Source organism: Strix aluco, chromosome 1 (assembly GCF_031877795.1).
Source record: "Strix aluco isolate bStrAlu1 chromosome 1, bStrAlu1.hap1, whole genome shotgun sequence".
Lineage (NCBI taxonomy): Eukaryota > Metazoa > Chordata > Aves > Strigiformes > Strigidae > Strix > Strix aluco.
In genome coordinates, this window is record NC_133931.1 from 58,313,465 (window position 1) to 58,327,426 (window position 13,962).

At 36.9% G+C, this 13,962-nt stretch overlaps 1 protein-coding gene across 1 annotated transcript in view; it reads left to right on the plus strand.

Annotated features, from left to right (window-relative positions):
• Positions 1 to 13,962, plus strand: part of CEP192 (centrosomal protein 192) — a 92,720-nt gene that overhangs the window by 41,105 nt on the left and 37,653 nt on the right. The window contains exons 26-31 of the mRNA XM_074827860.1: positions 461 to 1,502; positions 1,612 to 1,738; positions 3,145 to 3,316; positions 7,834 to 8,725; positions 10,522 to 10,670; positions 12,498 to 12,728. Of these exons, the coding sequence (XP_074683961.1) occupies positions 461 to 1,502; positions 1,612 to 1,738; positions 3,145 to 3,316; positions 7,834 to 8,725; positions 10,522 to 10,670; positions 12,498 to 12,728 (2,613 nt within the window). The remainder of the gene's footprint in view (positions 1 to 460; positions 1,503 to 1,611; positions 1,739 to 3,144; positions 3,317 to 7,833; positions 8,726 to 10,521; positions 10,671 to 12,497; positions 12,729 to 13,962) is intronic.

The window sequence follows — 13,962 nt, forward strand, 5'->3', positions numbered from 1 at the left end:
ATGTGCAAACTAAAAAAAGAAATCAGATTCGAGTGATAGAGAAAACTGTGGAAATAGCTTTGTCTTCTCCTTGTAGAGAGGCAGGTGATTCAAAGTTAATTGGGAAGGTGCTGTGGTTTTGGTTGTGGTAGTTTCTTCTCTGCTGTTTGCTCCCGATGGGATTTTACTCCTAGTTCTTCCAACTAAATTAAAACATTTCAGGATTTAAAAAGTTTTACATGAACTAAGGCTTCCTAGCAGGCAATCTTTAATTAAGGTTTTAAAAAACCTTTGTGGAGTATACTTAAAAAATCAGTGCAATCAGAATTATGCCTGTTGAAGTGTTCCTTCTGGACAGGTGATTAAAAATGTGACAACTAGAATTGTTAATATATTACTGTATACTGAAATGCAAAATAATTTAAACAAAACACTAAAAAAATTCTTAATTTGGTGCTTAACTCATTTTGGTTTGTTGTAGGATGGAATTCATAAAGACAAGCTTGAAGATGGATTATCTAATCATTCTGACTCTGTCCTGAGTATTAGCACAATTGCATCTGCTATTGCTAATGCTTCCTCCAGTGCTGATCCTTCCCAGCTAGCTGCTATGATGATGGCACTCTCTACTAAAAGTAAAAGAACGTGTTTCTTTCCTGGAATTGTTAAAGAGACGGAACTCTCTGCTAATCAGGTGTTATCCAGCAATGAAGAAATTAGTGCATTTGATATGGAAAAATACCTCAAAAAAACAGATGAGATTGGCCATGAAAGTGAATATGAGAGTATTGTGAAACATGAAGCATCTGTCCAGAACCTTATGCCTGATACCTTTTTGCTGGATAAAGGTAAAAATAAGGATACTCTTGCAGAAGACTTGATAAATAATCATAGCAAGCAGCAAGAAAGAGAGAAGCGATGTCTGGGTTATTTTAATGAAAAAAACAATAGGCAGACTTTCTCTAGTTTGTCTGCTGTTCCCAACCATGAAGATGTAACTGCAAATAGTGTTAAATGTTCAGAAAAGTTGTCAGATTTAGTAAATAGTAAATATTTACAGTCAGTGAATGCTGATCATAGATCAGATATGCTTGATAGCCAAACCTCACCTACTGGAAATGAAGCAAAGATGTGTGGAATTCCTTTAGCAGCAAAAATGGAAGTAGCACAGAGAAGTCCACTTGCTTACCAGACCAACGATCTCACTAGTAGATGTGGTATCAGGGAAGACACAGAAACAGCAGATCAAACAGCAAATGCTGTTCCTGACCCATGTAGTGATTTGGTGGAGAGAAATACAGGAAATACTCTGTCACTCAGCACCTTAAAACCTCCCAAGCAATCTAGTAAATATGTCTCAGTAAGTCCAACAAAAGTAAAGCCTACACAGAAACTGAACAGTGATGAAAAGAAGCAAAATGCAAACATAGAGAAGAGATACAAAGATGCCAATACTGGTTGTGGTAGGAATGGGAAACACGTAACTTTTGAGCAGCTCTCCCCAGCTTCCCAGAATAGTACTGGTAAGTAAACCCATATAAACGTAACCTGTTGTTGAAAGGCTTTTCTTGGCAGTAGGCTTGTTCCCTGTGCATAAATAAATACTGTTACTAAATTCTGTTTATTTACCAGAGCATAAACCCATTCTACCTGAAGGTGACTTGCAGCCTCTGGAGGATGAGCAGTGTAGCTTCAGACCTTCAACTTCACCGCTTATTCACTCTTCTCCTAGTGAGACTTCTGGAACAGCATTTTCAGGGTAAATTTCTTGGTGCAGGTTATAAGAAGTACTAATGCTTCATGAGGATTTTTGAGGGATCAAGTTTTAGTTTGAATGTTGTCCTTGGTCTCTGTAGAAGACTGTTATTATGCTAAGACTTAATTCTTAGTCTAAGCTTTTTGTTTGCTTTTATTATGTGTATGGAGAAGCGGTTTTAAGCAATTGTTAACTTCTAATTTCCCTCACTGGCCTGATGAGACAGAGATGCTGGATAAAAACATTGCTGTTTCTGTTCAGGATTATCCAGTAATGCAAAAATACAAAATATTCAGCCTGTTAGTTAGTCAGATACATTAGATACCTAAACTTGGTGTTGATGGAGCTACAAAATCCCATATTTATTCATTGTTGTTCTAGTGTAATTAATCTGTTACAAATAAAGCTACTTGGTTGGGGGTTATGCTGTTAATTATATGCAAACAAAGTTTGACATTGTATAGACCAATGAAGATGTGTTTTAAACTTAAAAGTATTTCACTTAGTTTTGTTCTCTGATACGTACCAGTACTTGTTGTGAGAGGGGATGGGTAGAAATACTTGTCTTGTTTTTGACCACTTCATATTTTGAAACTGCAGCTTGTGTCTAAGATGTAAGGCTTTCTTAGCAACTGAAAGGGCAGTGTTTTTTAAATAAGCTGCCATAACAATAAGTGTTACATAAACTTTAAGATTACAACTAAGTTGGTTGTGTCTTAAACATGTAAACATGGCCAGTAGCCAATGGCTATGTACATTCTCATAAAAAGAGGAGGCAACTGATTTCTTTGCCTTAACTTTTAAATTCACTGTTTGATACTTAACTACAGTTAGTGTGTTGTACATGGTATTAGAATTACAGGCTGTCTGGCTTTTCTCAGAAGTTAAAATGGGCAGAAGTATGTGTAGTTTTGCAAGTGTGTTATGTAGACATTAGGATTTCCAGTTCAAATTGTCAATGACTTAAATTGTTTTCGTATTATCTCTTCTTGTTTGGCAAAGTGGTGAGAGATCCTGTGTTTTCATGAGATGATGAGAATCTCAGCAAGGAATAGAAAATACTAATGTTTGATGCCTGGGATGTTGAATGATTTAATTTGACATTCTTCTATCTAGTTAGTTACAAATATTGTGTTGTTTCTGTGACCTTGGCATCTGAGTTCAGCTGTGGAACTCTGATGCTTTGCCTTATCGATTTATATCCAGTGAAAATCAGTTTTATGTACAACAAAACCTGGACTTGTAAAGGTTAATTTGGAGCTGATTTCTCATTTTTGCTGACTGTACTAAGTAGAATGGCTAAGTAAATTGACTTTTAGAATAGTATAACTAATGTGTAGCATTGATTTTCTTGGGGGCAGCATTAGAAATGTGTTCTGATACTGACATACTTTGAATCTGTTTTTCAGGTCTGAAACCGATTTTACTTGCACGCCACATTATCAGGAATCTTCTTGCAAAGAGAGTGTACTACCTCAGTCAGTTTACTCAAGTCCTAGCATGAGCAGATTAACATATGTCTCTGCATCTGGCAGTACCTTTAAGAACACAGCAGTAATACATAATCCAGAGACTTACTGGGTAAGAAAAATCCTGAAGTGTAAATAAGTATTAATTCTCTTTCTTTAAAACAAACAAACAATACAACACCCTCACCCTCAAACCAAACCCTTAAATTGTCAAAATACTTATAAATTAGAAAAGCCATAAGGGTTTCAGAACAGTTTAGGACATGCTGTGCATAGGGAAAAGGTATTCTGTTCCCCTACTCCTGAGTTTCAGAAATTTAAGTTCTGAAATAAATTGTGTTAAATGCACAAACCCTAATCAATATAGACATAGTAAAACATTCAAAGAACTACCAACTTTTGAAAAAAGTTAGAGTTGGTGTATTCTTTCCCTTTTTTCCTCAATTTCTTGTTAAGTCATTCTGTTCTTGGAATGCAGTACAGTATTCCAGTAGTAGTTTGCAGGATCTGTATCTGCTTTCATAGCTCCTGAGGCTCCCTTTCTGCTCAGCTTCAGCTGTTAGGAGAATTTTTCCTGTTTTTTTTTTTTTTTTTTTTTTTTCTGGAGGAATGCTTATAAATACATATTTTAGCTTTAACTTTTTTCAGGACTGAAGCTATCATTTTCTACTTCTGACAGTCATGCTGACTGTTCTTACTGCTTTAGCAAAGAGTGTACTCTGAGAGTGAAACTTTTGTTCAGACCTGCAATCTTATGCTGATTAAGGTAATTTGCATTCTTTTATCTAAATCCATGCATACCTGGAATCTTTGTTATGCCTCCCCTCTTCCAAAGTGTGTGGAAATCTGGATGAAACTTTAAAAAACAACCAACCAAAAGCTGGAAAAACCTCTCTGACTGCATCCATATCTGTGTAAATCTGAGTGGTTACATTTTGTAATCTCTTTATCAGTTGTGGATTTCTTGAACAGGAAATAGGAATACTGTCTACTATGCTTTTTTTTTCCATTTAAAGAGGGTGAGGCTTTTCAGGACTGGTGGCTAGTGAAAGCTTAGTGAAGTCTTCTCTTCCTCCTGTAGGAACACCAGCAGCAATGTTGCTTCATGCTGAAAGCATCAGGAAAAAGGAAGCATGTGTTCTGGCCTATAGCCCATTTTGTTCTAGGTCTAGTTGCTCAAGTTACACTGGGAATATCTGTTCTTTCTATCTTGATGATTCCAGTGGGAATCACAGTCCTGTAGGAAGGACCCAAGGGGAAATTTCAGTGGGTGTTTGCTTGTAGTCCATGCTGGCATAGCATCAGCTCTTGGGTCTATTTCACATTTGAAATGCATATGGTTCTAGATTCCTGTCATCTCGTGCAAATGAGTGGCTCTTGATGCTCTGATGTAACTGGCTGCATACTAGTTTGCCCCTTTGTCTTGAAGAGGTGCTACTGTTTGAGTAACCTTTGTTCCCCAGGATAGTTGAGCAAGGAGATCCTCAAGTACTTTGCCAAAGTTTTAAATTTGTGTTGTGAGTACATTTGTAAGTCGCATTTGTAACTCTGCAGTGTTAATTTATTCCTTTGGGTTAGTAATCTTTTATGCTGAGAGACCAAGAGATCTTAATCTCATTTGTACTTTTAAGAGTCACTTTCCTGTCCCTTGCCTGAAGCTTCTTACAGAGAGCAAGAATGTTTATATTGGTGTTACCTTCAGATCTGAATACTTCCTATAGCACTATCTGTTTGATCAGTGATGCCCCTTCTTTAATGCAAGGGTCAGGTTGTCAAAGTTGCATGATTTTTAAAAATTTTGTAAATTTCTTGTTATATTGATCTGGCCTGGTGTGTCATCTCACTTCAGGCAGCTGCCCTGAATGCCCTTTTTAAAGGATTGTAACTTGCAGCTTCCTTTTCTACGACAATCTGAACAGCTACTTTATTGTTCTTCCCCTTCCTTCACATGCCTTTCTCTGCTTCCAAAGTCCTGTTTACTTAAGCTGAACAATTGCTTTATGCTGTAGGTACTTTTCATCCTTTGTGTAGCTCTCTTGTTCCCATGTCAAAGTTCTCTAGGTACACCTGCCCTGAGCTGATGTTTGATTACATTCATACCATGCTGTCTAGTTTTGGTTTTGAAACTTTTAAAAATTATTTCGAAACTCTGTTTTTGAAAATGGAATCTGTAATTTGGGTGTACTTCACAAGAAAAAATTAATGTTTGTAGCACATCTAAAGAACACTTGCATTTTTCAGATTGGTAGGGGAAATACCTGGAGATCCATCCACTGTATTGTGAAGACTGCCAAGTGTGATGCCAGTTGTGGGAGGGTGGTTCTCTCATGGTCAGTCTTCCTCTGCTGATTAGTGCCAATGTTATTGTTAGTAGCTATGAACAGTGCATGAGAGGGTGTAATCACTTCTACTCTTGACAGTTAACCCAATAGGAGATTCCTTGAAATGCATTGTGTGTATGTGTGTATTTATGGTTCGTACTTCTTTTTCTCTACATTTGATTTCTAAGTACCAAAATTTCAAGACTCTAAGCATAGGGTGCACTCATTCCACCTACACCATGCATACCTGCCAAAATGGAAGGTCTTTGGGCTTAAATGATTTCTTTGTGTGAGTGCACAAAGGAAGTGTGTCAGTGCATTTTCATGCATCTTAAACTAATCCTTTTTGATTAATTATTTAGGTCAGGGCCACTCAGCTTTTTTTTCCTAAAAAGTTGGCAAGTATGTCTTTAGTGGTGTGTTGCTGTTGGGTTTTTTTTTGTTGTTATTCTCAAAAAATGTATTTTCTATGATGTTACTGTAACTTACTGCTTCTAGGTCCTTAGCTTTTATTAAGAACTTTAAATACAGATTTGATATCTAACCATATCAGCTTTTAATTAGTGGACTCTTAATACTTGGGGATTCTCATTTCTTAGAAGAAACTTAGACCTTAGTAAGCACCTTTGCATTCATGGAAGTCATAAAGAATATGGAGAGAAATAATTTATACCACACTTGAATGCTGTTATTTAGGATAAATTCTATCAGAAATAGGATTGATTAGGATCGATTTATATCAGAAATAGCGTGGCCAGCAGGACTAGGAAATGATCGTCCCCTTGTACTTGGCACTGGTGAGGCTGCATCTTGAACAGTGTGTCCAGTTTTAGGCCCCTCACTACAAGAAAGACATTGAGGTGCTGGAGCATGTTGAGAGAAGGGCAGTGAAGCTGATGAAGGGTCTAGAGCACAAGTCTTATGAGGAGTGGCTGAGGGAACTGGCGTTGTTTAGTCAGGGAGAAAAGGAGGCTCAGGGGAGACCTTATCACTCTCTACAACTACCTGAAAGGACTTGGTCTCTTTTCCCAAGTAACAAGTGATAGGACAAGAGGGAATGGCCTAAAGTTGTTCCAGGGGAGGTTTAGATTGGATTTTAGGAAAAATTTCTTCACCAAAATTTTTGTCAAGCATTGGTACAGGCTGCCCAGGGAAGTGGTTGAGTCATCATCCCTGGAGATATTTAAAAGTCATGTAGATGTGGCCCTTAAGGACACAGTTTAGTGGTGGACTTGCCAGTGTTAGGTTCATGGTTGGACTCTATGATCTTAAAGGTCTTTTCCAACCTAAATGATTCTGATTCATGCATTTTTAAACATGAAAATATGCATGGTATTGGATCCAAACACAATAAATAAGAAAATTCACTGCAGGTCTCTGTTTTTTAGAGTAATATGTTTGTGAACCTGTCAGTGAGTTTAGGAATCTGCTCCATTAGGTTTTTTTACATAGTGGAGTTACTTTCCCACAGAGTGACTTCATAAAATCATAGAAAGTCAAACATTTTTGGCCCTGTGGAAGCTCTCTTAGTGGTAACTTCAGAGACCAGAGCATTCTCCTGGTGTTAATGCCTAATGTAGTGAGTTGACCCCAGCTGGTGGCTGATCTCCAATTGCTCATACCCCACAGCGGCATGGAGGAGAGAATTGGGAGGGCAAAAGGGTGGGGGACTGGTAGGTTGAGATAAAGGCAGCTTAATAAGTGAAGTGGGGGGGGGAGGGGGAGAAAGTGTTGCAAAAGCAGTCACTTGCTACCAGCAGACTGGTGCCCAGGCAGTCTCCAAGCAACAGCTACTTTGGAAAAATTCCTACACAGTTTTATTGTTGAGCATGATGTTACATGGTATGGATTCTCCCTTTGGTCAGTTAGGGTCAGCTGTCCTGATCGTGTCCCCTTCTTACCTTTTGCCCACCCCCAGCCTACTCTCTGGAGTGGCGGAGTGGGAAATGGAGAAAGGCCTTGACAGTGTGCAAGCACTGCTCAGCGACAGCTGAAACACTGGTGTGTTATCAACAAATCCAAAAATACAGCACCGCAGGGGCTACTGTGAAGAAAATTAGCTGCATCCCATCCAGCCCCAGTACACCTAGCTAGAACATCACTTTAGACAGCAAACAGGTTGAAGTCACAGGTTTTCTTTTTCAAGGTGAGGAGTCACAGATGTTTCAAAACCAAAACTTCAGATGAGACTGGACAAACTTGATTATTTATATTGGATGGCAATACCAGCATTAAGGTCTGTTGTCTTTTATGTACCCTACTTGCTCTTCTGAAATTTGTAATACTGCATATCGTATTTGTTTACTAGAGTGAAGATGCTAGTGAACTGAGCACAACAATAATTCAAGCCAGCCCAACTCCTTCGCAGGAACATACAAATGAAAATCTAGAAGACCAGTCATGTCTAACAAATAGTAAAGAAGCACTGCTTAGTATTGACCAGAAATCAGAAGAAAATGAACTCGCAGGTCTTAAAAGAAAGCTTGATAACGTACTGGGTCAAGAGCTCTCCAAAGAAAGTTTTCTGAAGAAAGAAAAGCAGCTGGCATCTATTCCTTCAGATGTAGCAGCAAATCATAGAGAGTTAGACCATGTTCAGTCAGCTTTACCAAGTAAATTCTGCATCTTTCAGCCACTTTCTGCTAATGATGCACAGGAAATGTGGCAGGATCAAACAAGCAAAGCACAGAGACAAGGATTACCATCCTTGAATGTATTACCTGTATATCCTGGATTAAGCACTTACATGCCATTCAATCAAAACTCATCTGGTGAACAATATGTTCCTATTTCAAGTTTTAAATCCCGTGTCACTACCTCTGAGAGTCAAGCAAGTTCTGTTCCCACGTTGCTTACAGGACATTCTCTTGCAACGACTCCATTTGCACAACAGCATCTGGGAAATATACCATCCACTGGAAATACAGTTTTGTCTCAGTTTCATGGCTGCAGCTCTGCAGGTTTTGGTCTTCCAGCAGGGATTCCTTGTTCCAGTATCCCAGCAGGACACATAGAGAACCCGCTTATGGTAGGAGTTCCTTTAGGTCCAAATATTGGTCCTGGCTCTTTGGGTGCAGCTTCACTTTGTAACCAACACTCTACTTCCTGGAACAAGAATATCTTAAATATAAAATCATGTACTGGACAACCTCTTGGAGCTGATAGAAACGAGTGGGAGTTGTCAAAGTCACCTGGTATTGGTAAGTGTGGTGTATAGAGTGTGTTTAAAATACAGCTGTGGACAAGAAGGGCGATAATGATGCTAACCTTACAGTAAATAAAATTAAGATGACTACTAAGTGTAACCACAGTTATTCTTTATGGAAGCTGTGTTATTTTAAAAAAAGGTATTACTAATTTTCCTTATTTAACGATGATCTCTGAATTTGGTGTCTATTCTTAGAGTCCCCCTAAGGGTCTGAAAAGAAATTTTTTATGATCTAGAATTTCAGCATTCGGTGGCTTTGTGTTTGTTTAAAGGATCTAGAACTGTCTTTCATAGGAGGGAGAGAAACCCTAGCTGCAGTTCATGCTTGGCAAGACAAGTCATGCTCTGGAAATTCAGTAGTTGTTTTATCTGAAAAGTAGACGACATTTCTGTCTCAAGCCTTACTTGATATTAGCAGTCAGTCAAGCCAAAAAATCTGAGGAGAGTGGAGAGCTTAAGCTGTTTTCTGGTTAAGAACGAGAAAGACAAGCTGCCAAGTGACTTCAGTACTTCCTACTGTTTCTCTGTATCTTGACTTAGCTTTAAACCTAGGCAATGCCAATTAGTGTTCTTTTAACCTATGATCTCTAGTTGTTTTTTGCTATATATTTTTCTGGCTAATTCTTTTAGACAAAATAACAAGCTACTGGGGTTGAAGGTTTTGAATGTATGACAGTTTATAGGTTATTTCCTGTTTATTGATTGTTCTAAATCATTGATCTTGTTAGTACATTTTAAAATGGTAAGATTTTGAATAATCTTACTCTTTGCCTGTTTTTAATATACATAAATTTTAGGGTTTTGTACATGTTTTTGAACTCTGAATATCTATGTAGTCTAAGCTTGATTTTTGGCAAACTTGAGTTTTTTGAACTAAATTTCCAGTGATGCTAGTCTTAGCTTATATTTTCACTTTCATACTTGTGCTAAATTTTCTTTTTTTGGAGGGGACTAAGAGTATGAGGCTTTAAAATAAAGCTTGTTACTCAAGTAACTAAAACTACTTCAGTTGATTATGTGTGTCTGAGAAGTCAAATTTTTCATTTGACATGAGTACCCATTAGTGGGTTTCTGGATGTAATGAAGATTGATCCTTGGCATGCCAGAGAACTCTTACCTCCATTTGAGTTTTGAGCTGTCATTATGATGTTGCAGTTGCTTTCAGAGAGTTATTCTGAATATTTTAGAAGTAAGGACTTCCTGGAAATAAAAGATTTCAAGCAGGGTTTCTTTCTGATTTGATGATAACTTTTGATGACTGCACTTGTACAGCAAAAATCTGCTCTAGGAGTACTCAGTATTTTCTGTAGCAAAAAATGCATGAACACTTTTCTAGGTAATAGTTTGGTAAAAAAAAGATTTTCCTATTTGTCAATGAAATTGTTCTAAAGATGTTGTAATACTGATATTTGCATTTTCTGAGTTGGGTTAGTACTGATTAAATTGTGAACACTAAGCTTTTTATGTAAGGGAGGGGTGTGTGTGTGTGTGTGTATATATACACACACACGCTTTGTGGCTTAGTGTCTGCATGGGATGTGCTATTTCCATGAGTATTTTTGTTTGTGACAGTAGAACTCCAAGAAAGGTGCAAATTAGAAGCAGTTGATTGAAATTCTGAGTACCAGGCTTATGAAAAGCATTCTTATGAAAACTGCAGGAGTCAAATATTTCCTTGCCATAACAAAGCATTTGTCAGATGAGTTTATAAACTTGACATGGTGACAGCTTGGGTGCTGATTTGCTTCTGGGTACTTGGAACTAACAGAAGCGTATTTTCTTCCAAAGGACATGTAAAAGTACCAGAAGAATTGAAGTTCCCTGATGCCTGTTGCGTGGGAATTGCATCGCAGACGGTTCTTAGCATTTTTAATCCAACTGAACGGTGGTTGCAGGTCAGCATTGGAATACTCAGTGTTTCAGTTAATGGGGAAAAGGTAAGAGATTTTTTTAAAAATAAAGCTATAGGAATGATGCTGTAATCTTACCAGATGTCATATGTAAAATTAGTTTTCTGTACAGATTTTTTTCTTTTTATAGTTATAAAAGAAAAAGCAGTGCTAAAAACAGTGCTACCCTCTTTCAGCCAGGCCACCTGACTTATTCCAACAAGCAGGCATAGAGAGGTAAATGCCACATGATGGGGTTGACCTGTAGAATTGTTTTCCGTGTGTAAAGTGTGGTAGGTTTGAGTTTACTGCTTACTCATTTCCACCTCTGTATGCAAGAAAAGTCAGCCCTAGAAAAGAAAGTATTCATGATGAGGACTGTTACTGTTAAAACATTTTATGCAGTTTGCTTCCATTTTTCTTGAAATCGGGAAATCTTGAGTGACAGAGAATGAGAAATATTTGGAGCAGGCTTCAAGCTAGGTGGGTTGTTCTGTGCATTATAGGTAGCTTGTAGGCCATAGATTGGGCATTTTGCATTTTAATTTTGTTAAATTCCATCTACTTCTGTCATCATAGTAGTAGTTCCAGAGGTAAAAGATCTCAAGAACATGAGAATGAGTTAGATGAAAGGTCCATCAATATAATTTCCTTTACTGATGAATACTTTTAGTAGAGAAGAATATAACAGAACAAGCTCTGAGCTTCTTTGGCAGTTTGATGCTTGGGAACTTTTGAGCTAGATGTTATTTCTGTTCTTACTAGTTTTTGGAGGACTGCTCTTTATCTAGTTAATCTTTTGAAATTGTCTAGCGTTGTCCACAGTTCAAGTTCAGCTGTAGATTCTGTGCACTTTTTTTCCTTCTTTTAATCTAGTTCTTTCTGTTTTTATTTGATGGTCCTTGTTATTGAGAAATGATGGACAATGATTCACTTTATATATTGCTATAAGTCTTATAAATCCTTATCATATCCTTCCTTAGATATATTTTTCCAGCAGATGTAGTGCATGTCTTTCCAGGAGCGTGACTTCTGGTTTTGCTCCCGTTTTCTCTGAATGCTTCTGCTTTAAAAACCACCAAACCACAATTCTGTGTTCATGTATATATACACGTGTTCATGAGAGTTAAGGTTTCTTATATATTTTTCTAGTTGCTCAGTATCATGGGGCTATTAACGCAGCTCTTCAAATCTGAGATTCTGTTGGACCAGGAGGTGATAGTTTTCATGAAATTACAGTTGACAGTTCCATTTATAGTTGTTTTCATGAATAAATATATACACTTAATTGGCTGCACAATATAATTAAACATTTCTTTCAGTCAAGTTAACTCTGAGATACACTGTGACTTGCAGTCTGTCTCTCCTGTTGAAGATTATCTATGTATATGTTCACAACAGAAACTTTTAAGGCATCTGCATGAGGATTTACTGGTGACCTCCATCCACTGACCCTTCCATTACTCATCCACCATACCTCTTCCTCCCATCTTTGATGGCAGAAAGCACTAAGTAGAATTGGCTTGCTTTGTTTATTTTGCTACTGTTTTTTCTCAAAAATCAGGGGTTTACTTATGAATTAATTTTCAGCTGTAATAAATACTATAATCCCAGTGTTAATCTTTTACTAGATGCAGGAAAGAAACCTCAGCAGCTTTCAGGGTGACTTACCTAACCTTTAAATTAAAAGAAAATGCCTACAGCTGGGTGGGATGGAAGTGGGACATGAATATGAAGATGCAATAATTAATATTGAGTAAAAACATATAAAAAATGTCTGTGTTGAGCAGTGGTGCCAGATAAATGAGGTATTTTGAAAGAAACCTGTCCTCTGTCAAGAGTCCTGTTGAAAATGATAGAGATTTTGTTTTTCAGATGGATCCTGTGAAATATCAATGTCTGGTTTTCAAGAACAAAACCATCGTAGGATCCTATTCTACCAATGATCTGAAAATACTTTTCTTACCATGTCATTCGGGGATCTTTCAGTGTATTCTCAATGTTTCATCTTGGCCAGTTTCTGCGGATGCTGAGACAATCGTTCAGGCAGAAGCTTTGGCAAGTAGGGTAGTTCTGACTGCAGTAGCTGAAAATCCTAATTTAGAAGTGAGTAGCTGCTTATTGTCTTGGGGTTTTTTGTGGTTTTTGTAATTGTATGAATAGTTTAATGACACTGGAAAAGAATAGGAATTCAAGGATGTTCCTCAGAGAAACCTGGAATTTCTTATGTTTGGGGTGGGGAGGGAATATAGGAGAATGGTTATGAGAAGCTTAATAACTATCTAGAAAGTTTTGGTTGTGGAAAAGCACCTAGATGGAAATGAAGGATTTTGTCTGAAAAGAATAAATTAAAAGGTGTTACTTTTTCATTAATAAAAGAATGGATGAGATCTTAAACATGTAATGCTTTCTAAGTATCTGCTGTGTTGGATACTATTGGGCATTAAAATGTAACAAAACCCATTTATTTCCAATTGTAAAGATTTCTTTATTTTTTATATCAAGTAGGCTTTGTTTTGGTTTCTTACTCTCTACAACCATAAATAAGCTGAAAGTAGTATTTTCTTATTTGGGACTAATTAAAAATTAAAAGTAAGTTGATGTATAAAATGCTTTGATTTTTTTTTTTTAATGTCTTAACATGAAGAACAACCAGGTGGGAGACAGTGTGACATTAAGAATTAAATCTGGCTTTATGTAGTCCTAAATTTAAGAGTATGGGCAGGCAGAAATGGACTTGATGGTATTTTTGGAGGTGCCTGAACAAATTACATGATAGTCTGTGATGTCACTGATAAAAGTAAAATTTTCAGTCATTAACCATAGCTAACAGTTTTTTCCATTTTAAAGAGATCTATTAACTTGCTTTGGGCTAAGTACATGTTTTAAAGTAATGATCTTCTAGGTGAATGGATATACTTTTAAATGCTTCTTCCATAAACTTTAATTTTTATTGCATTTTTTTATACGTACTTTGGCAAAATCCATCATTCTCCATGCTCTTCATGGTATAGTTCATTCAAACTTGCTTCATATTTAAATTAAAATTAAACCCAGTGCTCGATCTCTGCATATCCTGTTATACTCCTGAGATTGGAAAAAGTACCAAATAAAAGCTGTATTTTGTTGCATATCATGACACTCAAGTGTGTTTATGCTAACAAAAATTAACTACTCCTTAGTTATTTTCTTAACTTGCTAAAATGACATTTTAATTATCTAAAACTGACATTCTTAATTGCTAGCAATAATCATAGTTTAAATTTATTTTTATTTTAAATTAGTCAAAATAATTTGATTGTGTACTGGGGTTTGGTGGATAAATATTGCACTATGACTC